Source organism: Passer domesticus, chromosome 19 (genome assembly GCF_036417665.1).
Source record: "Passer domesticus isolate bPasDom1 chromosome 19, bPasDom1.hap1, whole genome shotgun sequence".
Lineage (NCBI taxonomy): Eukaryota > Metazoa > Chordata > Aves > Passeriformes > Passeridae > Passer > Passer domesticus.
In genome coordinates, this window is record NC_087492.1 from 9,352,081 (window position 1) to 9,378,526 (window position 26,446).

Sequence of the window (26,446 nt, forward strand, 5' to 3'; positions counted from 1 at the left end):
CCTACCTTGTTGGGGCGGGTCACGAGTCCCTGCAGAAATGCACTCGTACGGGGAGAATCCTGAACAGGTGGCAGTTTGAAACTGCTGCTCTGATGGTTGCCAGAGCTCGGTGGCACATGGGAGCCACCGCCACGGACCACTGGCCTCCTGTGGGATGGGGCAGAGGATCCTCAGTGCCCAGCCCTGTGGCACTCTGGGCACCACCCTGCTGTGCCAGGGAGGGGACTGGCAGTGCTGCCTGCAGGGGCCTGTCCCTGACAGCTCCTGTCCACCTGCTGCAGGAGCTCCCAGCCCATCCACCCGGCTGGATCTGCTGGCTCTGTCCCCACGGCCAGGTGTGCTGCCCATGGCCGTGGCAGGTCCCTGTGCACAGGACACCAGCTGGCAGGAGCTGGTCGGTCCCTGCTGCAGAGCTTGGTTTTTGGGAACTCCTTTCACAGGAGGCATACAACTCCCCACCAAGCGTGAGCTCAAATTGAAAACAGACACAGCTCATCAGATGTGCTTTCAGCAGCCTTGGGACAGAGATGTGGGTGAGACAGGGCAGGCAAGGCAAGGAATGCAATACCCCCCAGGCCTGGGGCAAGCACTGGCCCTCCACAGCTGCCTTCTGCTCCCTGGCTCTGCCCAGCCCCGCCAGGCTCCTCTCCCCCAGCCCAGGTGCAGAGCCCTCCTTGCTGTGGCAGGGCTACGCTGCACCCCAGGAGCCAGGGATGTGTCCTCAGGGCCCTTACCTTTGGCTGTGCTGTGGCTCCTTGCTGGGGGGCATTGGCTGCAAATACGGCAGTGTCTCGGGATACCTGGGGAGGGCAGGAGTCACAGGGGTGTGACAGGGGACCAAGAACCTGTTCCTGTTAGAGGCGGCACCCACAAACCCATGGGATTGTACCCCATGGCATCCCGCTGCCTGTAGCCCTTGGGATGAGTGCCCACAGCCCCTGCTGATGGGCAGGGCTGCAGAGGGGGCCCCCACATCAGCCCCTCCCCAGCAGACACTGGCACCCCTGTGCCCAGCAGGGTCACTGCTGGCACCCATCTCCCCCATGCCAGCCCCGCTGCCCCCATGCCCTGGTGCTACTCACTGGCCAGGAACCTGCACGGTGAGCATGCGGTCACAGGACAGGCACGTGAAAGGCACTGGCAGCTGCCTGAGGAAGGTGAGGGAAGAGGGCTGGCTGAGCTCCTGGGGCCACAGCCCTGCAGCACACAGGCAGCAGCTGGCGGGCAGCAGCCAGGCGCTGGGCAGCTCACGGCACAGGGTCACGGCGTTTGCAGGCTGAACCGTGGGCTCTTGAGCCTGTTTCTCCCCATCCCCAAGGTGCTGGCTGAGGCCAGGGGAAGGCCACAGGCACCCATGTCACCATCCCAAGCAGCCCCTGCAGCGCTTGCAGCCCCTCTTGGGCACCAAAGTCCCCTGTGTGCATGGCAGGAGGGCAGGGCATGATCCAGCTCTGGGACACGGCGTGTCACAGCCCTGCCTGGGAGGAGCAGTTGCCCTCTCCCAGCCTGGCTTCTGGGAGCCTTTGCACCCACAGCCCCATTTTGCTTTGGGAGGGCTCTGTCCTGCAGGTGCCCTCTCCTTGTTCTTCCTTGCCTGTGTGCAACCTGCTGCTGGTGGAAGCAGAAGGTGCAGCTGCTTCATCTGCATCTCTGAGGTTCATTTAGCAGCAGAATTGGTGCCGTGGCAGGGGACCAGAGGGGCAGTGTGTGGGAGAGCTGGAGGGAATGGGACCATCACTGTCCCCAAAGCCATCAGTGTCTCCATCACACTCACTTCTTAATCCCAGCGGCGTTTTCACGCCTCAACCTATTCTCGAGAGCCTCCATGTTCCTGTTCCAGGACTTCTCCAGGTGTTTGCGGAAAGTCTTCAGCTCCAGGCGATCCAGCTGTGAACAGGTGCACAGCCTCAGCCAGCTGCCCCAGGAGGTGACATGGAGCTCTCCCGGGAAAAGCCTGGAGGGGGATCCTCAGAGGGATGCTGCCTCAGGCTGCCAAGTCCCAAAGGTGCTAGTTCCTCAAGGTGGGGATGAGGTACCCCTCACCTTCTCCTCCATTGAATCACTGAACTGCTGCTGCATCTTATTCCAGTGCTGCTCCTGGCCTGAAATCTGGCTCTGCAACTCCTCCATCCTCTCATCCAGCTCCTCCATGTTCTCTTCAAACTGGCTGCAATTGACCTTGCTGCCCAAGGCAGCTTTGTCCGCCTTCTAGCAGAAGGGAAGAGCAGGAGAGCGGTGGGGAAAGGGATGAGGAAGGACAGGCAGGGCCAGCGTGTGTGAGGGGAGAGGGAGGAGTGCTTCCCCCAGGCCAGCATGGCCCTTTCAGGCTGCTGTGGCCCCATTTGCCCCGTCAGCCTGGTGAGCTTGGTCCCACCATCTGGAGGGTGAGGGACCCCCTGAGCTCAGGAAATTCTCCCTCCCCACACCAGTTCTGCCCCCCAGCCCCCAAGGGCAAGGGGCATTTGTCACCCTGCCCGGGAGCCCCTGGGCTGGTACAGAGGCCCCTCTAGACTGTACCATGTCCATTGCTGCCAGCATGTCCTGCTGATCTGCCTTCTCCTTCTGCAGCTTCTCCAGAGACTGGAACAGCATCTTTCAGCACAGAAAGGAACTCATGACACAGAAAGGTTGGAGCTGCCTCTTGAGGCACACCCCAGGAGCCGGGAGCACACCCCTCTCCCCGTACCCAGAAAACATTGGGGAAATGCACTTGGAACAAGCACAGTGATGAGAGGAGGTCGTCAGCAGGAGATTCCTTGTGGTCCCCCACCTGGAGTCTTCCTGGTGGATGCTCTGACCCTAAATGGGGTGAGTTTCAGCCACACACCTCAATATCCCTCTGCTTTTGTTGAGAGTCCTTTTGGAGGCTCTTTGATGTAAAGTTGAGTTTCTCAAAGTCTTTTTGGATCTCCAAAAACTTGGCTTCCGTTTGCTGTCTCAGCTCCTGATCCTGCTCCCAGGATGAAAGAACATAAGGTGCTGACCCAAGGGGGGGTCTGTCTGCTCCACAGGGGTAAACACACACGACTCAGTGGCCATGAGCCCACCATGTCAAGAGGACATTTGCATCAAGGCTTTAATTACTGTCCATGCCACTGACTGGTCCAGGCCAATTTGGGCAGTTTGGCTCTCCCATAAGATTACAGCAAAGCACAACAGAGCAGGAAGATGTGGCATGGAGCTGCAACAGGACCGTGCCAGGAGTGGTGGGAGTGCTCCCCCAGGACCTCACCTGCTCATTCAGCTGGTCGGCTGTCTCATTCAGCATCTGCTCCAGCATGGCATTCCTCCTCTCCTGCTGCTCTCCCATCTTCTGCAGCTCACGCTTTGTCTCCTGCCGCAAAGCCCTGGCCAGCGGGATGGGGGCAAGGGCAGGGTTACCCCTGCAGGGCTGCTGGGCACCTTGTGCCCACAAACCAGGATGCAGCCAGACCATCTGGGCTCCCTTGCAGCCCCCCAGGGTATGAAACCCACTCTTGTCCTCTTACTCAATTTGCTGAGAGATCTCCTTACTGCTCTCTTCTTTCCACTTGGCTATATCCTCCCTCAGCTTTTTAAGGTCTTCCTCCAGCTTCTTCATCTGGAAAGGACAGTGACAGTAGAGTCAGGGCCCAGCCATCATGTTGTCCCAGAGTGTGGGCCCTTTAGCTGCATGGGCAGCCCCACGGTCCTCCACCTGGGCCTGAGGCCCTGACACCAAAAACTGATTGTGGAGCCACATTGAAGTTCCCCATGAGAGCCCAAAGATTACATGACCCAACAGCTCACTAAGGCAAGAGACTCCTTAAGCTTCTTTATGTCTCCTTCCATGAGGAGCTGTGTTGTCTTTATCTTGTCAACCTCCTCACGCAGATCCTGGATGAGAGTCATGTCCTAGGAGAGAGCAGTGGTGGCAGTGAGCCTCTGGGAGGGTCAGTGGGGACCCGCAAGCCCTCGAGCCCTGCTGTGGTTTGCCAAGCACTAGGGACAGTGCAGGGCCAAGCTCAGCCAGGCTGGCAGGGCTCTGCAGGCAGCACGGTCCATGAATCTAGCAGGGCCAAGAGTGCTGAGCTTCCAACCAGCAGGGCAGAGGGTACGGGCTGCAGTCTCAGACCCAAAACTTGCTCCCAGCAGCAGCTCACCTGGTCCCGCGACATCAGGACCTTCTTCATTTCCTCCGACACATGACGCTGGCCAGCCTTTAACTTTTCAATCTCCTCCTGATGCTGGGAAACCATCAGGGTCTAGGAGAAAGCATTGTCAGAGACTTGTCTGTAGACAGTCTCTGTCTCAGACATGTTGGAAATATGACCTTGAGAACCACACACCTGTGCCTCCTGGAACTTCTTCATGTCCTCTGATATGCGGGAGAGTTCTGCCTTTATCCCACCAAATTCCTCGCGAAGAACCTGTAAAGCAGTTCAAGAATCAGGGATGTCAGAGGTGATGGCCTGGGAAGCAACACCCCAAAGAGCCCTACCCTGCCACGGGCAGCCCATGGCACAGCCAGGTGAGCAGGGAGAGTCCCAGTGCCACCTGCCCCAGCCGGGCTCAGTGCCAGAGCACTGAAGCCCATCCAGACAGCAAAGAGCCCCTGCCAGCGGCTCTGCCAGGGCAGTGAGGGCAGAGCCAAGCACGGCTGTGTGAGGAAGCAGAGAGGGGCTGTCTGCTGGGGGAGTGCCCAGGGGCGGGGAAGAGCCTCTACCTTGGACGTGTGTTTCTTATAGTCTTCCATCTCTTTCTTCATCTGTTTTATGTAAGTGGCCACATCAGCAAGTGAGGGGCCACTCAGCTGGCCTGGCCATGGCTCCTCACTTGTCAGGTACTGCACGTCCAGGTGCTCCAGCACAGCCTGCAGCAGTTTTCTCAAGGCTGCAAAGTGAACAGATCCCTTCTGGGGTGTCCCAATGGCGAGATCCAGCATCTGGGAGAGGCTGAGTGTGTCCAGGGATGTTGCCATGACTGCACACACTCTGTCCCTGATTTGTCACAAGCCTTCCTGCCCAGTTGGGCCTGTCTGGGATGAGCAAAATTGGTGACAAATGGGTTAAACAAAAGGCGTGATAGAAGCAATGAGCAAATGCGATAAGGAAAAGGATGAGTAGCCAGCAGGCTCCTTCCTCCTTCCTTGTCCCTTGCAGGACTGGAACCGGGTTGCTGGTGGCCCTCCTCATCACAACACCCGTTGCCAGGCAACGCACCACTCCGCTCCTGGTAACCAGTGGGTTCCAGACTCATGAAGTCATAGATTAATGGAGCCTTGGAATGGCTGGGGCTGGAAGGGACCTAAAAGATCATCTCGTTTCAGCCCCGGTCAGGGACAGGTCAAGGAACATTTTCCGCTAGACCAGGTTGCTGCAAGTGCCACCTAACCTGGTCTTGGACATTTCCAGGAATGGTGCAGACTGTGGCAAGGCATCACCACGCTCACAGGGAAGAATTTCTTCCCAATATCCCACCGATCTCTCCCCTCTCTCAGTGTGAAGCTGCTCCCATGTCAGGCCCTTGTGCAAAGTCCACCTCCAGCCCTTTTGTAGTCCTTTTATTTGCCAAAACATGCTCCAAGGTCTCCCAGGAGAGTACAGCCTCATTGTCTTTCTTTTTTATCCGTTGAAGATGTGTGTTACACCTAAGCCAGTTGCTTCACTGCTGCAAAGCCAGGGCCTGGTTTGGAGCATCCATTGGGATCAGCCTTTGCCAGGGAAGCAGTGGGGTGCTGTTCCTCATGCTGGGGGTGCAGGAGGAGCCCCGTGAGCCCCTGGCTGAGCTGTAGGGTTGTTGGGGCACAGACTCCTTTCTCCTCAGGAGTTCAGGGTAGAGAGTCTCCATGGGTGAAGCCCAACAGCAGTTAGGATGCAAAGTAATGAAGAGAATTATGGGATTGAGAATGGATGACCATTGATTCCTTTGTTTGCACATAAACAGATAACTAAGTCAAAAGCTTTTTCTATGTGTGTGGCTCGAACTATCCGCTCCACTCGTCCTGAGGAGAATAAAGTAACGCCCAACTTGCCAAAACTAAAAGGATAGTGTTTGAGGATTTCATTTATCCTGGTTTTGGTGACAGTTGCTAATGATCCAGGTGGAACTTTCCTCCTTCTTTTGCTCCATGGATTGATGGGATCGAGAGGACTCCGGTGCACTCCAAAGATTTTTCCGGGAGATCCTCTGATGCCCTAATCCAGTGAGTTCAAGGCAAAGAGCCCTGGGATTATAGGAAGGTCATTCAGACACACTATTAACTCCTGGTGGAGGAATTGTGGTAATGGCAAAAGTGGGGGAAGAGGCTGAGAGAGGGCATGCTCAGAATGTTCAGCAGGGAAGGCTGGACAAGTATTTCCCTCCTGCACATCCCTGGTGGGAGGAGGGGGAAAACACTGTCACTGTGTTGGTGTGCACCAATGGAATTCCAGGGAAATCAAGACACTGGAACCAGTAAGGATTCAGTTGGAGCCTGATGGAAGACTGGTCAGGCAGAACAATTATTCTTTGAAGTTAGAAGGTAGAAGAGGGTTAGAAGAATGAATTGCTAAATTTTGGAAGATGGGTCACTAAGGGAATGTGAGTCACAATATAGCACTCCTCTCCTGCCAGTAAAGGAAGCACACACTAAGGAACACAGGCCAGTACAAGATGTCAGAGCTGTCAAGGAAATAGTGTGAGACTGGTGTGAGACCCAGTGGCAGCAAGGCCTTATACACTCTTCACCTCAGTTAAGGAAACTGATGAGTCCACTGTTGTGGATGTTAAGGATGATTCTTTCTGCATTGCCCTTGAAACTGAAAGTCAACTCTTGTTTCTGGAACGTTCCTTGATGGGCCATGAAAACCAATTGAGGTGGACTGTTCTTCCTCCAGGGTTCAAAAATCACCCCACATTATTTGAGAAATGTCTCAATTTGAGACAAGTTAGGAGGAACCATCTCCTCTAACGAAAACAGGTTTTGGCACGCCTTCCCTCCCACAGCAAGGAAATTTTTGGAAGAAAGTGAAAAAAGCTGTTTATTTAACACACAGTGTGCAGGCAGGCATGGGAAAAAGAATGAATAATGTTAGATATTCAAGCCTTCTCATTGTGGGGTAGGCTGGTGGATTCAGAGCTCTTTCTGTAGGCGTGGCTCGGCTCCTCCCGAGTCCAGAGCCGGGATGTGCATCCCAGGGCCTCCCCTGCGGGCCAAGGCACAGGGCTGCCGGCGATGTTCTGGTGCTTCAGACCAGGGAAAAGCAAAAACCGTTCCAGGAGAAGAAGCCACAGTCCTGGAAAAACTTCTGCCATTGTCAAAGAAACAAGAAGCCAGCTGAAAGCCGAGATGTACTCCCTCTGTCTGTGCTGCACAACACAGCTGAGGGAGCCTGGGGGAGGATGTTGGAAAACCACACCAAAAGAATTCCACTGGCTTTGCACCCCTCTCTCAGACCTAGCTTAAAGTTACAGGACCCATGTCTGGGCATAAAGCAGACAATAGGAGACACAGTATCATGCTGTCACCCTGTCATGGTTTGACTCTGCCACAGTGCCAGTGCCTCCATGAATATACACTTTCTCTGGTGGCTTCTGTGAGATGTGATCAGGAACAGAGCAAAGCAGGCTCCAACTCAGGAATAAAGGAAACTAATTTTATTAATTACAACATCTAAAAAGGAACAAACAAAAAACTAAGAATGAAAACCCTCCAAATCCATTCCTCCTCCTCCTCCACTCCATTTTCTCCACAGAATGAAATAACACCATAGATTTCCACCACATCACGATCTCTCACATAATCAGTCCATCATCACCCCTCAAGTAATCAACCCTCAAATCCATCAGAGAGAGAGGAGTCCCCCCTTGCACCATAGGCTTCCCCCAGAAACACAATTGAAACTTCTTGTGTTTCCGTGTCACTCGTGGCACCACCCAGAGAACATCAGCCCTCGTGACTTCTTCCCTCCATGTCCAGTGCTCTCACCACTGCACATGGGCCAGGACTGCTTTTAGGGCTCCCCGTTTAAGGATGCTCCACTCAGTTCCAAAAGCAGCAGTCTCTCAAATTCAGGACACCAGTCCCCCCCAGATTTAAACCCCTGGGGCCAAGGGGCCTCATGAACAGAGATCTTCCCCTCCTGGAGACAGAGGGCATCCCACACCCTCCTCAGCCATCTCTGTTCCCGCCACTGCTTCACTCTTGACTCCAAGGCATTGCCTCCCCCTAAATACAGTCTCTGAGTCACAGGAAGAACATGGGTCTGTCCATGGCCATACAAGAAAGAGTCCAGCTCAAGGCCAATCCATCATCTCTGCCCACCTAGGATTCTTCTCACCTCTTCTGACATCTCTCACGTGCACCAACTTTCCTCACACTTGCCCATTTCTTCATACTTCACCTTTATCTTCTCATTCTCATTCAGGAGGATCAGTATTTGTAAGGTTTCCATTATTTTACAAAGGGGTTAAAATCTGGGCCTCTGCCTGCCCAGAACTCCCACAGCTGCCGGGCACCTTCTCTCGCCGCATCCCCCACTTCTGGCCGGCCGTGCTGCCAGTCCATGATACTGAATTCCAAGGCAGCACAGGCACTGGCTCTCTCTCTCTCTGTCTCCCGTGGGGTAGGAGGGGGGCCTGCTGCTTCTCAGTCTCCTCCACCCTTCCATCTTGCAAGGCCTTCACTCCCCTCCTCTGCCCGAGGCTCCGGCCTACCTCACCCGGCCGCATGGCTTCCCTCCCCCAGCCAGCCCAGGCTGGGCAGGGGAGCTCTGAGCTCCTTTACAGACTGAAACTAAGAGAGAGTTCTCCTGGCAGTTCTTGCTTTTAACCCCCTGTGTTCTCAGAGGCAGTCCATACCTTCGGTGGCCAAACCAGGTGCCAATATTCAAATCCAAGCACTGACTGGTTTGACCACAACCTCCCAAAAAACTCACTTCCGTCTTAACCCACGACACACCCCAAGACAAAAACCAATTGACAAAAGAATTGGAGGTACGGTGTTGCGCTTTGAATTTATCTTATTGATTCCTTTTTAAGTGCATCGTTCTGTCCTCGTGCCCTCATGTTCTCCCTGAGATGGTTTACTCCTGGGTTTTACTCTCCCTCAAAGCTGCCCCTCATGTCATTCTCCACCCCTTGTTCCAGCTCTTTCCCTGCCTGTCAAGGCAACCGAGCCCCTTATTCCTGAACCTTCTCTGCCCCTTAACTCTCAGGCCAATCCCTGTTCGCAACATCCCTTTGGAATCCCCCTACTTCTGGAAGCCCCATTGCACATGTGAGCCATCCTCTCCACCCTCCTACCCCAACTGGCCCCAGATGCTTGATGTAATCCCCTCACTCCTCCCCTGAGGATTCCCTATTGGTTTGCTGTTTGTATCCACCCCCTGATTTGTATCTGTACAAAGCCCCTTGCACAGGAGTGCCTGGGGCTCTTTGTGTGAGCTCCTTTCTCCTGGAATAAGCTGTTCCTTGTGGAACATCTAGACAGACAGCTTTCTCCTCTGCCTGGTTCCTGATGTGGCTTCTATCTGGCATCTTAGAGCAAGTGGCTGTAAAGATTCTGTCTCTGGTAAATCCCCATACCCAGGCAGATCCCTATTGCTGGTGGGGTGCTGGAGTTCTAAGAGCTGGCCAGGGCTCTGGCAGTCACTTCAGAATGGGAAAAGGAGAATGCAGATACCCCTTTGCTGCAGTATGCAGGTGATACTTTAATTGCTAATGGAACTCATGCTGGATGCATTGAAATGACTCTTAAGTTTCCTGAACATTCTGAGACAAGCCAGTTACAGGGTATCCAAGAAGAAGGCCCAAAGTGTCAAAGAAGTGCCCTAATGCCAAACCTACCTGAGGCTCATTTCCCAGGGACAGCAAAGCCTTGCAACCAAAAGGGTGGAGGGGATTTGTGAAACTCCAGAGCCAAGGTCTGTTTGCAAGTTAGGAATATTTCTAGGAATGGGTGGTTGGTGTGGGCTCAGGATTTTTAATTCTGGCCTATGGGTAAGACCTTTATATGAGACCCTGAGAATCGCCCAAGGAGGTGCTACACCAAGGAGGTGCTACAGTGGACCCCAGAATGCCAGAGGCTTTCAGAGACCCCAAGAGAGCTCTAATGCCAGCCCAGCACAGGCATTACCTGACTTGAGCAAGCCTCTTGAGCAGATTGTTCATGAGCACTGACGTGTTGCACTACGGGTGTTAGCTCAGAGGTTATGCACATGGAAAAGGGCCATAAGATATTTTTCCAAACAAGTGGACAGTGTAAGTTAAGGGATGTCCCTTAACTGCCTTTGACTTGGAGCAGGAGCTGCGCTTTAATCCAAGAAGCCCCGAATGGACCATGGGCCAGATAATGACTGCTCATGTTCCCCCCTTGGTCCTCTCTGTTCTAGAACACAAAGGAGGCCACTGGTGACCCCCAAGTCGAATGCTGAAGTATCAAGTTGTCTTGTTGGAGCAGGATGATGGGGAACTGCAAACAACTCCTTTGCCTTGCACCCTGGAATCTGTACCAGAAAGTCAAGAAGCCTCACAACATGCCTGTGTTCCAACGACTGAGCAGCTTCACTCCAGCAGAGGAGATCCTCAGGTAGAAGATCCGGCCTCACAATTGTCCACAGGTGGGAGCAGCTTTGTGAGCAAAGGAAAGCAGAAGTTTGGCTGTGCAGTAGGGCCCAATCCAAGCCGTCCCATTACCTCTTACCACCTCTGCACACAGGGCTGAGCTGCTCAGCCTATGGCAGCCTGGAATTGTCTCAGGGGAAGAATGGGAACACATGGGCTAATGCTAACCGTGCCTTTGGAGCAGTACCTGCCCACGGAGCTCTCTGGAACAAAGGAGGGCTCCGTTCAGCACAAGGATCCTCTGTCAAAGGTGGAGACATTACCAGACAATTACTAGAATGTGTTCAGGTACCAGCCCAAGTGGCTCTCATGCATTGTAAAGCTCATCCATTAGGAAATACATCAGTTAGTGTAGGAAACCGACTGGCAGATAAAGCTGCTAAAGGGCTGGCAGAGAAAAGCATCCCAATAGTTGCTGTACCAAAATGTGTGACCTTTCAAATGTAACCCCAGAATAACAAACCCAAGACAAAATGCTGGCAAAATTGAATGGCCCTGGATCTAAAATAGTATAAGTTTTGCCAAAAAGTTTTACTAAGTAGTTTAATAGGAATTATTGCATTTTAGTGTCTTAAGTCTTTCTAAATATCCAATGATTTAATGGAAGTAATCCTAAATGAAATAATTAAGAGTAGTTTCAAAAGGGGGAATTGTTGGAAATGATATAACTTTTTAATTCGCTATTCCAGTTATTTGTTTTCGTTAACTCTGTTAATAATGGCTTCACTTAATCATAAGCAGTGCAGTTTTCTACTGAAGCATGTAGCAAGATTTTATTCAAACTGCTGTTAGTGGAACATTATTTGGGAAAATAACTGAACTTTTAAGTTTTGCTAAATGAACTTGACGTGATTCAGTGAAAAAAGATTGGGATAGAGAAATGGGGCTAAGAACTGGACACCAGGAATACAGAATTTGTAGAGTGTGAGGACAAGGTGTGGAAACCAGAGGTAAAGAAGAAACGAACAAGGAGAATTCCACTCTTAATGTACTGAAAACAATATCTGGACTAATTAAATTAAAAGTGGACCAATTAACATTGTTATCACAACCAGAAAGAAATAAAGACTTGAATTTCATATTAGGGATTAGGCATTCTTTACTGCAAAGCCAGATGTATGGGGGATGGCTGCACAGAGAGTACATGCTGTGTACAGGAAAAGCCCTGCTGAAATACTGTATTTGTCATCATATTCATAACTATTCTCAGAAGAAACATACATATGGCAATAATTTCCCCCAAGACATGACTATACATTCCCTCCCCTCAGCACATGCACTCTTCTGCCCTGGGAGTCTCCTTGGCAGTCTCGGGTGGTCGGTGAACCCACAGTCATACCTGACCACGTGGTGAAATGGTGCTTCTTTGCAAATGAGGAGAAAAGTTGGTATAGCTGGCTGGGTATTTAATTAGTGAAAGCTTAGATCGATGGGCTGTAGATTGACTCCCCTCTTGGTAAAAGTTTATCCTGCTTTTGATGGTGTGGTTCCATGGACTTGGCAAAATGAGCATAGTGTGGAGCCCGCCAGGAGCAAGCAATTGTTCATCTGGCAGCAGCATGAGAACTGAGAAATCAATAACAAATGGATGATAGGAGATTAATGAATGAAGAGAAATATGTAATTTACAGGCAATGAGCATTAACTTGTTTTGCTGAAAATACATAGTGAAAAATTTAGAGAGTGGGTGTGCATTCTGAGTGGAGCTATTCCTATGTACCCCAGAGCTGGGAATAAAGTAATGCCTGATAACTAATAGTAAAAATAGTGTAGGACACTTTGATTTATCCCAGTGTTTTCAGAGGCAATGGGAAAAGGCTGTGTGTGTCTTTCAGAAGGTTTTTTATTAACGTAATACAATGAAAATGTTATTTCTCAGACAACAATTGTCCCAGAGTTTACTCTCTGCTGAGACGACGTCCCTGGTGGAGCACTGGGTTCCCAGTCCTGTCCAGCTACTTGAGGGCTGTCGAAGTCTCCCGGGGCTGGAGTGGCTGGAGGAGCCCTGGTGCCCTGGAGACGTGTCGGGGGGCTGTGCCTGGCCGGTGATGCCGAGAGGTGGCAGGGCCTGGGGGGAGAGGCAAGGCTGAGCCCCCAGGCCCCGGGGCTGCCCCGTCTGGGTCAGCTCAGCCAGCTCAGAACGGGGCAGCAGGAGGGTCACCTGCTTGGCCAGAGACCCGCAGGGAGCAGGTGCAGACCCAGCAGACAGCCAGTCTCTTGTCCCCCTGCTCCCCGTGCCCTGACAGGGCCACACCTGGCTCATCCAGTGTCCTGGTCACCACAGGAAGCTGGTCATTGCGGCCCCTCGGCATGTGTCCACCCCTGCCCAGCAGCTGGGTCACTCTGGGCTGGGAAGGAGAGAGCAGCTGGCTGAAAGGCAGGGTCCAGTCCAGCATTCCCTAGCAACCCTCCCAAAGCAGCTGTGCCCGAGGAAACTGAAGGCACAAATTCACCCAGGATCCTCAGCATCGCCCGGCCCGCCCCCAGTACACGTGCCATGTCCTCACCTTCATCATCCCTACCTTGTTGGGGCGGGTCACGAGTCCCTGCAGAAATGCACTCGTACGGGGAGAATCCTGAACAGGTGGCAGTTTGAAACTGCTGCTCTGATGGTTGCCAGAGCTCTGTGGCACATGGGAGCCACCGCCACGGACCACTGGCCTCCTGTGGGATGGGGCAGAGGATCCTCAGTGCCCAGCCCTGTGGCACTCTGGGCACCACCCTGCTGTGCCAGGGAGGGGACGGGCAGTGCTGCCTGCAGGGGCATGTCCCTGCCAGCTCGTGTCCACCTGCTGCAGGAGCCCCCAGCCCATCCACCCGGCTGGATCTGCTGGCTCTGTCCCCACGGCCAGGTGTGCTGCCCATGGCCGTGGCAGGTCCCTGTGCACAGGACACCAGCTGGCAGGAGCTGGTCGGTCCCTGCTGCAGAGCTTGGTTTTTGGGAACTCCTTTCACAGGAGGCATACAACTCCCCACCAAGCGTGAGCTCAAATTGAAAACAGACACAGCTCATCAGATGTGCTTTCAGCAGCCTTGGGAAAGAGATGTGGGTGAGACAGGGCAGGCAAGGCAAGGAATGCAATACCCCCCAGGCCTGGGGCAAGCACTGGCCCTCCACAGCTGCCTTCTGCTCCCTGGCTCTGCCCAGCCCCGCCAGGCTCCTCTCCCCCAGCCCAGGTGCAGAGCCCTCCTTGCTGTGGCAGGGCTACGCTGCACCCCAGGAGCCAGGGATGTGTCCTCAGGGCCCTTACCTTTGGCTGTGCTGTGGCTCCTTGCTGGGGGGCATTGGCTGCAAATACGGCAGTGTCTCGGGATACCTGGGGAGGGCAGGAGTCACAGGGGTGTGACAGGGGACCAAAAACCTGTTCCTGTTAGAGGCGGCATCCACAAACCCATGGGATTGTACCCCATGGCATCCCGCTGCCTGTAGCCCTTGGGATGAGTGCCCACAGCCCCTGCTGATGGGCAGGGCTGCAGAGGGGGCCCCCACATCAGCCCCTCCCCAGCAGACACTGGCACCCCTGTGCCCAGCAGGGTCACTGCTGGCACCCATCTCCCCCATGCCAGCCCCGCTGCCCCCATGCCCTGGTGCTACTCACTGGCCAGGAACCTGCACGGTGAGCATGCGGTCACAGGACAGGCACGTGAAAGGCACTGGCAGCTGCCTGAGGAGGGTGAGGGAAGAGGGCTGGCTGAGCTCCTGGGGCCACAGCCCTGCAGCACACAGGCAGCAGCTGGCGGGCAGCAGCCAGGCGCTGGGCAGCTCACGGCACAGGGTCACGGCATTTGCAGGCTGAACTGTGGGCTCTTGAGCCTCTTTCTCCCCATCCCCAGGGTGCTGGCTGAGGCCAGGGGAAGGCCACAGGCACCCATGTCACCATCCCAAGCAGCCCCTGCAGCGCTTGCAGCCCCTCTCGGGCACCAAAGTCCCCTGTGTGCATGGCAGGAGGGCAGGGCATGATCCAGCTCTGGGACACGGCGTGTCACAGCCCTGCCTGGGAGGAGCAGTTGCCCTCTCCCAGCCTGGCTTCTGGGAGCCTTTGCACCCACAGCCCCATTTTGCTTTGGGAGGGCTCTGTCCTGCAGGTGCCCTCTCCTTGTTCTTCCTTGCCTGTGTGCAACCTGCTGCTGGTGGAAGCAGAAGGTGCAGCTGCTTCATCTGCATCTCTGAGGTTCATTTAGCAGCAGAATTGGTGCCGTGGCAGGGGACCAGAGGGGCAGTGTGTGGGAGAGCTGGAGGGAATGGGACCATCACTGTCCCCAAAGCCATCAGTGTCTCCATCACACTCACTTCTTAATCCCAGCGGCGTTTTCACGCCTCAACCTATTCTCGAGAGCCTCCATGTTCCTGTTCCAGGACTTCTCCAGGTGTTTGCGGAAAGTCTTCAGCTCCAGGCGATCCAGCTGTGAACAGGTGCACAGCCTCAGCCAGCTGCCCCAGGAGGTGACATGGAGCTCTCCCGGGAAAAGCCTGGAGGGGGATCCTCAGAGGGATGCTGCCTCAGGCTGCCAAGTCCCAAAGGTGCCAGTTCCTCAAGGTGGGGATGAGGTACCCCTCACCTTCTCCTCCATTGAATCACTGAACTGCTGCTGCATCTTATTCCAGTGCTGCTCCTGGCCTGAAATCTGGCTCTGCAACTCCTCCATCCTCTCATCCAGCTCCTCCATGTTCTCTTCAAACTGGCTGCAATTGACCTTGCTGCCCAAGGCAGCTTTGTCCGCCTTCTAGCAGAAGGGAAGAGCAGGAGAGCGGTGGGGAAAGGGATGAGGAAGGACAGGCAGGGCCAGCGTGTGTGAGGGGAGAGGGAGGAGTGCTTCCCCCAGGCCAGCATGGCCCTTTCAGGCTGCTGTGGCCCCATTTGCCCCGTCAGCCTGGTGAGCTTGGTCCCACCATCTGGAGGGTGAGGGACCCCCTGAGCTCAGGAAATTCTCCCTCCCCACACCAGTTCTGCCCCCCAGCCCCCAAGGGCAAGGGGCATTTGTCACCCTGCCCGGGAGCCCCTGGGCTGGTACAGAGGCCCCTCTAGACTGTACCATGTCCATTGCTGCCAGCATGTCCTGCTGATCTGCCTTCTCCTTCTGCAGCTTCTCCAGAGACTGGAACAGCATCTTTCAGCACAGAAAGGAACTCATGACACAGCAAGGTTGGAGCTGCCTCTTGAGGCACACCCCAGGAGCCGGGAGCACACCCCTCTCCCCGTACCCAGAAAACATCGGGGAAATGCACTTGGAACAAGCACAGTGCTGAGAGGAGGTCGTCAGCAGGAGATTCCTTGTGGTCCCCCACCTGGAGTCTTCCTGGTGGATGCTCTGACCCTAAATGGGGTGAGTTTCAGCCACACACCTCAATATCCCTCTGCTTTTGTTGAGAGTCCTTTTGGAGGCTCTTTGATGTAAAGTTGAGTTTCTCAAAGTCTTTTTGGATCTCCAAAAACTTGGCTTCCATTTGCTGTCTCAGCTCCTGATCCTGCTCCCAGGATGAAAGAACATAAGGTGCTGACCCAAGGGGGGGTCTGTTTGCTCCACAGGGGTAAACACACACGACTCAGTGGCCATGAGCCCACCATGTCAAGAGGACATTTGCATCAAGGCTTTAATTACTGTCCATGCCACTGACTGGTCCAGGCCAATTTGGGCAGTTTGGCTCTCCCATAAGATTACAGCACAGCACAACAGAGCAGGAAGATGTGGCATGGAGCTGCAACAGGACCGTGCCAGGAGTGGTGGGAGTGCTCCCCCAGGACCTCACCTGCTCATTCAGCTGGTCGGCTGTCTCATTCAGCATCTGCTCCAGCATGGCATTCCTCCTCTCCTGCTGCTCTCCCATCTTCTGCAGCTCACGCTTTGTCTCCTCCAGCAAAGCCCTGGCCAGCGGGATGGGGGCAAGGGCAGGGTTACCCCTGCAGGGCTGCTGGGCACCTTGTGCCCACAAACCAGGATGCAGCCAGACCATCTGGGCTCCCTTGCAGCCCCCCAGGGTATGAAACCCACTCTTGTCCTCTTACTCAATTTGCTGAGAGATCTCCTTACTGCTCTCTTCTTTCCACTTGGCTATATCCTCCCTCAGCTTTTTAAGGTCTTCCTCCAGCTTCTTCATCTGGAAAGGACAGTGACAGTAGAGTCAGGGCCCAGCCATCATGTTGTCCCAGAGTGTGGGCCCTTTAGCTGCATGGGCAGCCCCACGGTCCTCCACCTGGGCCTGAGGCCCTGACACCAAAAACTGATTGTGGAGCCACATTGAAGTTCCCCATGAGAGCCCAAAGATTACATGACCCAACAGCTCACTAAGGCAAGAGACTCCTTAAGCTTCTTTATGTCTCCTTCCATGAGGAGCTGTGTTGTCTTTATCTTGTCAACCTCCTCACGCAGATCCTGGATGAGAGTCATGTCCTAGGAGAGAGCAGTGGTGGCAGTGAGCCTCTGGGAGGGTCAGTGGGGACCCGCAAGCCCTCGAGCCCTGCTGTGGTTTGCCAAGCACTAGGGACAGTGCAGGGCCAAGCTCAGCCAGGCTGGCAGGGCTCTGCAGGCAGCACGGTCCATGAATCTAGCAGGGCCAAGAGTGCTGAGCTTCCAACCAGCAGGGCAGAGGGTACGGGCTGCAGTCTCAGACCCAAAACTTGCTCCCAGCAGCAGCTCACCTGGTCCCGCGACATCAGGACCTTCTTCATTTCCTCCGACACATGACGCTGGCCAGCCTTTAACTTTTCAATCTCCTCCTGATGCTGGGAAACCATCAGGGTCTAGGAGAAAGCATTGTCAGAGACTTGTCTGTAGACAGTCTCTGTCTCAGACATGTTGGAAATATGACCTTGAGAACCACACACCTGTGCCTCCTGGAACTTCTTCATGTCCTCTGATATGCGGGAGAGTTCTGCCTTTATCCCACCAAATTCCTCGCGAAGAACCTGTAAAGCAGTTCAAGAATCAGGGATGTCAGAGGTGATGGCCTGGGAAGCAACACCCCAAAGAGCCCTACCCTGCCACGGGCAGCCCATGGCACAGCCAGGTGAGCAGGGAGAGTCCCAGTGCCACCTGCCCCAGCCGGGCTCAGTGCCAGAGCACTGAAGCCCATCCAGACAGCAAAGAGCCCCTGCCAGCGGCTCTGCCAGGGCAGTGAGGGCAGAGCCAAGCACGGCTGTGTGAGGAAGCAGAGAGGGGCTGTCTGCTGGGGGAGTGCCCAGGGGCGGGGAAGAGCCTCTACCTTGGACGTGTGTTTCTTATAGTCTTCCATCTCTTTCTTCATCTGTTTTATGTAAGTGGCCACATCAGCAAGTGAGGGGCCACTCAGCTGGCCTGGCCATGGCTCCTCACTTGTCAGGTACTGCACGTCCAGGTGCTCCAGCACAGCCTGCAGCAGTTTTCTCAAGGCTGCAAAGTGAACAGATCCCTTCTGGGGTGTCCCAATGGCGAGATCCAGCATCTGGGAGAGGCTGAGTGTGTCCAGGGATGTTGCCATGACTGCACACACTCTGTCCCTGATTTGTCACAAGCCTTCCTGCCCAGTTGGGCCTGTCTGGGATGAGCAAAATTGGTGACAAATGGGTTAAACAAAAGGCGTGATAGAAGCAATGAGCAAATGCGATAAGGAAAAGGATGAGTAGCCAGCAGGCTCCTTCCTCCTTCCTTGTCCCTTGCAGGACTGGAACCGGGTTGCTGGTGGCCCTCCTCATCACAACACCCGTTGCCAGGCAACGCACCACTCCGCTCCTGGTAACCAGTGGGTTCCAGACTCATGAAGTCATAGATTAATGGAGCCTTGGAATGGCTGGGGCTGGAAGGGACCTAAAAGATCATCTCGTTTCAGCCCCGGTCAGGGACAGGTCAAGGAACATTTTCCGCTAGACCAGGTTGCTGCAAGTGCCACCTAACCTGGTCTTGGACATTTCCAGGAATGGTGCAGACTGTGGCAAGGCATCACCACGCTCACAGGGAAGAATTTCTTCCCAATATCCCACCGATCTCTCCCCTCTCTCAGTGTGAAGCTGTTCCCATGTCAGGCCCTTGTGCAAAGTCCACCTCCAGCCCTTTTGTAGTCCTTTTATTTGCCAAAACATGCTCCAAGGTCTCCCAGGAGAGTACAGCCTCATTGTCTTTCTTTTTTATCCGTTGAAGATGTGTGTTACACCTAAGCCAGTTGCTTCACTGCTGCAAAGCCAGGGCCTGGTTTGGAGCATCCATTGGGATCAGCCTTTGCCAGGGAAGCAGTGGGGTGCTGTTCCTCATGCTGGGGGTGCAGGAGGAGCCCCGTGAGCCCCTGGCTGAGCTGTAGGGTTGTTGGGGCACAGACTCCTTTCTCCTCAGGAGTTCAGGGTAGAGAGTCTCCATGGGTGAAGCCCAACAGCAGTTAGGATGCAAAGTAATGAAGAGAATTATGGGATTGAGAATGGATGACCATTGATTCCTTTGTTTGCAAAAAACAGATAACTAAGTCAAAAGCTTTTTCTATGTGTGTGGCTCGAACTATCCGCTCCACTCGTCCTGAGGAGAATAAAGTAACGCCCAACTTGCCAAAACTAAAAGGATAGTCTTTGAGGATTTCATCTATCCTGGTTTTGGTGACAGTTGCTAATGATCCAGGTGGAACTTTCCTCCTTCTTTTGCTCCATGGATTGATGGGATCGAGAGGACTCCGGTGCACTCCAAAGATTTTTCCGGGAGATCCTCTGATGCCCTAATCCAGTGAGTTCAAGGCAAAGAGCCCTGGGATTATAGGAAGGTCATTCAGACACACTATTAACTCCTGGTGGAGGAATTGTGGTAATGGCAAAAGTGGGGGAAGAGGCTGAGAGAGGGCATGCTCAGAATGTTCAGCAGGGAAGGCTGGACAAGTATTTCCCTCCTGCACATCCCTGGTGGGAGGAGGGGGAAAACACTGTCACTGTGTTGGTGTGCACCAATGGAATTCCAGGGAAATCAAGACACTGGAACCAGTAAGGATTCAGTTGGAGCCTGATGGAAGACTGGTCAGGCAGAACAATTATTCTTTGAAGTTAGAAGGTAGAAGAGGGTTAGAAGAATGAATTGCTAAATTTTGGAAGATGGGTCACTAAGGGAATGTGAGTCACAATATAGCACTCCTCTCCTGCCAGTAAAGGAAGCACACACTAAGGAACACAGGCCAGTACAAGATGTCAGAGCTGTCAAGGAAATAGTGTGAGACTGGTGTGAGACCCAGTGGCAGCAAGGCCTTATGCACTCTTCACCTCAGTTAAGGAAACTGATGAGTCCACTGTTGTGGATGTTAAGGATGATTCTTTCTGCATTGCCCTTGAAACTGAAAGTCAACTCTTGTTTCTGGAACGTTCCTTGATGGGCCATGAAAACCAATTGAGGTGCACTGTTCTTCCTCCAGGGTTCAAAAATCACCCCACATTATTTGAGAAATGTCTCAATTTGAGACAAGTTAGGAGGAAACATCTCCTCTAATGAAAACAGGTTTTGGCACGCCTTCCCTCCCACAGCAAGGAAATTTTTGGAAGAAAGTGAAAAAAGCTGTTTATTTAACACACAGTGTGCAGGCAGGCATGGGAAAAAGAATGAATAATGTTAGATATTCAAGCCTTCTCATTGTGGGGTAGGCTGGTGGATTCAGAGCTCTTTCTGTAGGCGTGGCTCGGCTCCTCCCGAGTCCAGAGCCGGGATGTGCATCCCAAGGCCTCCCCTGCGGGCCAAGGCACAGGGCTGCCGGCGATGTTCTGGTGCTTCAGACCAGGGAAAAGCAAAAACTGTTCCAGGAGAAGAAGCCACAGTCCTGGAAAAACTTCTGCCATTGTCAAAGAAACAAGAAGCCAGCTGAAAGCCGAGATGTACTCCCTCTGTCTGTGCTGCACAACACAGCTGAGGGAGCCTGGGGGAGGATGTTGGAAAACCACACCAAAAGAATTCCACTGGCTTTGCACCCCTCTCTCAGACCTAGCTTAAAGTTACAGGACCCATGTCTGGGCATAAAGCAGACAATAGGAGACACAGTATCATGCTGTCACCCTGTCATGGTTTGACTCTGCCACAGTGCCCGTGCCTCCATGAATATACACTTTCTCTGGTGGCTTCTGTGAGATGTGATCAGGAACAGAGCAAAGCAGGCTCCAACTCAGGAATAAAGGAAACTAATTTTATTAATTACAACATCTAAAAAGGAACAAACAAAAAACTAAGAATGAAAACCCTCCAAATCCATTCCTCCTCCTCCTCCTCTCCATTTTCTCCACAGAATGAAATAACACCATAGATTTCCACCACATCACGATCTCTCACATAATCAGTCCATCATCACCCCTCAAGTAATCAACCCTCAAATCCATCAGAGAGAGAGGAGTCCCCCCTTGCACCATAGGCTTCCCCCAGAAACACAATTGAAACCTCTTGTGTTTCCGTGTCACTCGTGGCACCACCCAGAGAACATCGGCCCTCGTGACTTCTTCCCTCCATGTCCAGGGCTCTCACCACTGCACATGGGCCAGGACTGCTTTTAGGGCTCCCCGTTTAAGGATGCTCCACTCAGTTCCAAAAGCAGCAGTCTCTCAAATTCAGGACACCAGTCCCCCCCAGATTTAAACCCCTGGGGCCGAGGGGCCTCATGAACAGAGATCTTCCCCTCCTGGAGACAGAGGGCATCCCACACCCTCCTCAGCCATCTCTGTTCACGCCACTGCTTCACTCTTGACTCCAAGGCATTGCCTCCCCCTAAATACAGTCTCTGAGTCACAGGAAGAACATGGGTCTGTCCATGGCCATACAAGAAAGAGTCCAGCTCAAGGCCAATCCATCATCTCTGCCCACCTAGGATTCTTCTCACCTCTTCTGACATCTCTCACGTGCACCAACTTTCCTCACACTTGCCCATTTCTTCATACTTCACCTTTATCTTCTCATTCTCATTCAGGAGGATCAGTATTTGTAAGGTTTCCATTATTTTACAAAGGGGTTAAAATCTGGGCCTCTGCCTGCCCAGAACTCCCACAGCTGCCGGGCACCTTCTCTCGCCGCATCCCCCACTTCTGGCCGGCCGTGCTGCCAGTCCATGATACTGAATTCCAAGGCAGCACAGGCACTGGCTCTCTCTCTCTCTGTCTCCCGTGGGGTAGGAGGGGGGCCCGATGCTTCTCAGTCTCCTCCACCCTTCCATCTTGCAAGGCCTTCACTCCCCTCCTCTGCCCGAGGCTCCGGCCTACCTCACCCGGCCGCATGGCTTCCCTCCCCCAGCCAGCCCCGGCTGGGCAGGGGAGCTCTGAGCTCCTTTACAGACTGAAACTAAGAGAGAGTTCTCCTGGCAGTTCTTGCTTTTAACCCCCTGTGTTCTCAGAGGCAGTCCATACCTTCGGTGGCCAAACCAGGTGCCAATATTCAAATCCAAGCACTGATTGGTTTGACCACAACCTCCCAAAAAACTCACTTCCGTCTTAACCCACGACACACCCCAAGACAAAAACCAATTGACAAAAGAATTGGAGGTACGGTGTTGCGCTTTGAATTTATCTTATTGATTCCTTTTTAAGTGCATCGTTCTGTCCTCGTGCCCTCATGTTCTCCCTGAGATGGTTTACTCCTGGGTTTTACCCTCCCTCAAAGCTGCCCCTCATGTCATTCTCCACCCCTTGTTCCAGCTCTTTCCCTGCCTGTCAAGGCAACCGAGCCCCTTATTCCTGAACCTTCTCTGCCCCTTAACTCTCAGGCCAATCCCTGTTCGCAACATCCCTTTGGAATCCCCCTACTCCTGGAAGCCCCATTGCACATGTGAGCCATCCTCTCCACCCTCCTACCCCAACTGGCCCCAGATGCTTGATGTAATCCCCTCACTCCTCCCCTGAGGATTCCCTATTGGTTTGCTGTTTGTATCCACCCCCTGATTTGTATCTGTACAAAGCCCCTTGCACAGGAGTGCCTGGGGCTCTTTGTGTGAGCTCCTTTCACCTGGAATAAGCTGTTCCTTGTGGAACATCTAGACAGACAGCTTTCTCCTCTGCCTGGTTCCTGATGTGGCTTCTATCTGGCATCTTAGAGCAAGTGGCTGTAAAGGTTCTGTCTCTGGTAAATCCCCATACCCAGGCAGATCCCTATTGCTGGTGGGGTGCTGGAGTTCTAAGAGCTGGCCAGGGCTCTGGCAGTCACTTCAGAATGGGAAAAGGAGAATGCAGATACCCCTTTGCTGCAGTATGCAGGTGATACTTTAATTGCTAATGGAACTCATGCTGGATGCATTGAAATGACTCTTAAGTTTCCTGAACATTCTGAGACAAGCCAGTTACAGGGTATCCAAGAAGAAGGCCCAAAGTGTCAAAGAAGTGCCCTAATGCCAAACCTATCTGAGGCTCATTTCCCAGGGACAGCAAAGCCTTGCAACCAAAAGGGTGGAGGGGATTTGTGAAACTCCAGAGCCAAGGTCTGTTTGCAAGTTAGGAATATTTCTAGGAATGGGTGGTTGGTGTGGGCTCAGGATTTTTAATTCTGGCCTATGGGTAAGACCTTTATATGAGACCCTGAGAATCGCCCAAGGAGGTGCTACACCAAGGAGGTGCTACAGTGGACCCCAGAATGCCAGAGGCTTTCAGAGACCCCAAGAGAGCTCTAATGCCAGCCCAGCACAGGCATTACCTGACTTGAGCAAGCCTCTTGAGCAGATTGTTCATGAGCACTGACGTGTTGCACTACGGGTGTTAGCTCAGAGGTTATGCACATGGAAAAGGGCCATAAGATATTTTTCCAAACAAGTGGACAGTGTAAGTTAAGGGATGTCCCTTAACTGCCTTTGACTTGGAGCAGGAGCTGCGCTTTAATCCAAGAAGCCCCGAATGGACCATGGGCCAGATAATGACTGCTCATGTTCCCCCCTTGGTCCTCTCTGTTCTAGAACACAAAGGAGGCCACTGGTGACCCCCAAGTCGAATGCTGAAGTATCAAGTTGTCTTGTTGGAGCAGGATGATGGGGAACTGCAAACAACTCCTTTGCCTTGCACCCTGGAATCTGTACCAGAAAGTCAAGAAGCCTCACAACACGCCTGTGTTCCAACGACTGAGCAGCTTCACTCCAGCAGAGGAGATCCTCAGGTAGAAGATCCGGCCTCGCAATTGTCCACAGGTGGGAGCAGCTTTGTGAGCAAAGGAAAGCAGAAGTTTGGCTGTGCAGTAGGGCCCAATCCAAGCCGTCCCATTACCTCTTACCACCTCTGCACACAGGGCTGAGCTGCTCAGCCTATGGCAGCCTGGAATTGTCTCAGGGGAAGAATGGGAACACATGGGCTAATGCTAACCGTGCCTTTGGAGCAGTACCTGCCCACGGAGCTCTCTGGAACAAAGGAGGGCTCCGTTCAGCACAAGGATCCTCTGTCAAAGGTGGAGACATTACCAGACAATTACTAGAATGTGTTCAGGTACCAGCCCAAGTGGCTCTCATGCATTGTAAAGCTCATCCATTAGGAAATACATCAGTTAGTGTAGGAAACCGACTGGCAGATAAAGCTGCTGAAGGGCTGGCAGAGAAAAGCATCCCAATAGTTGCTGTACCAAAATGTGTGACCTTTCAAATGTAACCCCAGAATAACAAGCCCAAGACAAAATGCTGGCAAAATTGAATGGCCCTGGATCTAAAATAGTATAAGTTTTGCCAAAAAGTTTTACTAAGTAGTTTAATAGGAATTATTGCATTTTAGTGTCTTAAGTCTTTCTAAATATCCAATGATTTAATGGAAGTAATCCTAAATGAAATAATTAAGAGTAGTTTCAAAAGGGGGAATTGTTGGAAATGATATAACTTTTTAATTCGCTATTCCAGTTATTTGTTTTCGTTAACTCTGTTAATAATGGCTTCACTTAATCATAAGCAGTGCAGTTTTCTACTGAAGCATGTAGCAAGATTTTATTCAAACTGCTGTTAGTGGAACATTATTTGGGAAAATAACTGAACTTTTAAGTTTTGCTAAATGAACTTGACGTGATTCAGTGAAAAAAGATTGGGATAGAGAAATGGGGCTAAGAACTGGACACCAGGAATACAGAATTTGTAGAGTGTGAGGACAAGGTGTGGAAACCAGAGGTAAAGAAGAAACGAACAAGGAGAATTCCACTCTTCATGTACTGAAAACAATATCTGGACTAATTAAATTAAAAGTGGACCAATTAACATTGTTATCACAACCAGAAAGAAATAAAGACTTGAATTTCATATTAGGGATTAGGCATTCTTTACTGCAAAGCCAGATGTATGGGGGATGGCTGCACAGAGAGTACATGCTGTGTACAGGAAAAGCCCCTGCTGAAATACTGTATTTGTCATCATATTCATAACTATTCTCAGAAGAAACATACATATGGCAATAATTTCCCCCAAGACATGACTATACATTCCCTCCCCTCAGCACATGCACTCTTCTGCCCTGGGAGTCTCCTTGGCAGTCTCGGGTGGTCGGTGAACCCACAGTCATACCTGACCACGTGGTGAAATGGTGCTTCTTTGCAAATGAGGAGAAAAGTTGGTATAGCTGGCTGGGTATTTAATTAGTGAAAGCTTAGATCGATGGGCTGTAGATTGACTCCCCTCTTGGTAAAAGTTTATCCTGCTTTTGATGGTGTGGTTCCATGGACTTGGCAAAATGAGCATAGTGTGGAGCCCGCCAGGAGCAAGCAATTGTTCATCTGGCAGCAGCATGAGAACTGAGAAATCAATAACAAATGGATGATAGGAGATTAATGAATGAAGAGAAATATGTAATTTACAGGCAATGAGCATTAACTTGTTTTGCTGAAAATACATAGTGAAAAATTTAGAGAGTGGGTGTGCATTCTGAGTGCAGCTATTCCTATGTACCCCAGAGCTGGGAATAAAGTAATGCCTGATAACTAATAGTAAAAATAGTGTAGGACACTTTGATTTATCCCAGTGTTTTCAGAGGCAATGGGAAAAGGCTGTGTGTGTCTTTCAGAAGGTTTTTTATTAACGTAATACAATGAAAATGTTGTTTCTCAGACAACAATTGTCCCAGAGTTTACTCTCTGCTGAGACGACGTCCCTGGTGGAGCACTGGGTTCCCAGTCCTGTCCAGCTACTTGAGGGCTGTCGAAGTCTCCCGGGGCTGGAGTGGCTGGAGGAGCCCTGGTGCCCTGGAGACGTGTCGGGGGGCTGTGCCTGGCCGGTGATGCCGAGAGGTGGCAGGGCCTGGGGGGAGAGGCAAGGCTGAGCCCCCAGGCCCCGGGGCTGCCCCGTCTGGGTCAGCTCAGCCAGCTCAGAACGGGGCAGCAGGAGGGTCACCTGCTTGGCCAGAGACCCGCAGGGAGCAGGTGCAGACCCAGCAGACAGCCAGTCTCTTGTCCCCCTGCTCCCCGTGCCCTGACAGGGCCACACCTGGCTCATCCAGTGTCCTGGTCACCACAGGAAGCTGGTCATTGCGGCCCCTCGGCATGTGTCCACCCCTGCCCAGCAGCTGGGTCACTCTGGGCTGGGAAGGAGAGAGCAGCTGGCTGAAAGGCAGGGTCCAGTCCAGCATTCCCTAGCAACCCTCCCAAAGCAGCTGTGCCCGAGGAAACTGAAGGCACAAATTCACCCAGGATCCTCAGCATCGCCCGGCCCGCCCCCAGTACACGTGCCATGTCCTCACCTTCATCATCCCTACCTTGTTGGGGCGGGTCACGAGTCCCTGCAGAAATGCACTCGTACGGGGAGAATCCTGAACAGGTGGCAGTTTGAAACTGCTGCTCTGATGGTTGCCAGAGCTCGGTGGCACATGGGAGCCACCGCCACGGACCACTGGCCTCCTGTGGGATGGGGCAGAGGATCCTCAGTGCCCAGCCCTGTGGCACCCTGGGCACCACCCTGCTGTGCCAGGGAGGGGACTGGCAGTGCTGCCTGCAGGGGCCTGTCCCTGACAGCTCCTGTCCACCTGCTGCAGGAGCC

At 52.8% G+C, this 26,446-nt stretch overlaps 1 protein-coding gene across 1 annotated transcript in view; it reads right to left on the minus strand.

Annotated features, from left to right (window-relative positions):
• LOC135283899 (centrosome-associated protein CEP250-like) overlaps window positions 1-26,446 on the minus strand; it is a 181,896-nt gene that overhangs the window by 152,807 nt on the left and 2,643 nt on the right. Inside the window, exons 4-18 of the mRNA XM_064395048.1 lie at window positions 26,166-26,307; window positions 17,388-17,468; window positions 17,202-17,303; window positions 16,849-16,953; window positions 15,908-16,030; window positions 14,855-14,967; window positions 13,815-13,880; window positions 13,071-13,122; window positions 4,308-4,388; window positions 4,122-4,223; window positions 3,769-3,873; window positions 2,828-2,950; window positions 1,775-1,887; window positions 735-800; window positions 6-147 (exon numbers count right to left, since the gene is read on the minus strand). Of these exons, the coding sequence (XP_064251118.1) occupies window positions 6-147; window positions 735-800; window positions 1,775-1,887; window positions 2,828-2,950; window positions 3,769-3,873; window positions 4,122-4,223; window positions 4,308-4,388; window positions 13,071-13,122; window positions 13,815-13,880; window positions 14,855-14,967; window positions 15,908-16,030; window positions 16,849-16,953; window positions 17,202-17,303; window positions 17,388-17,468; window positions 26,166-26,307 (1,516 nt within the window). The remainder of the gene's footprint in view (window positions 1-5; window positions 148-734; window positions 801-1,774; window positions 1,888-2,827; window positions 2,951-3,768; window positions 3,874-4,121; window positions 4,224-4,307; window positions 4,389-13,070; window positions 13,123-13,814; window positions 13,881-14,854; window positions 14,968-15,907; window positions 16,031-16,848; window positions 16,954-17,201; window positions 17,304-17,387; window positions 17,469-26,165; window positions 26,308-26,446) is intronic.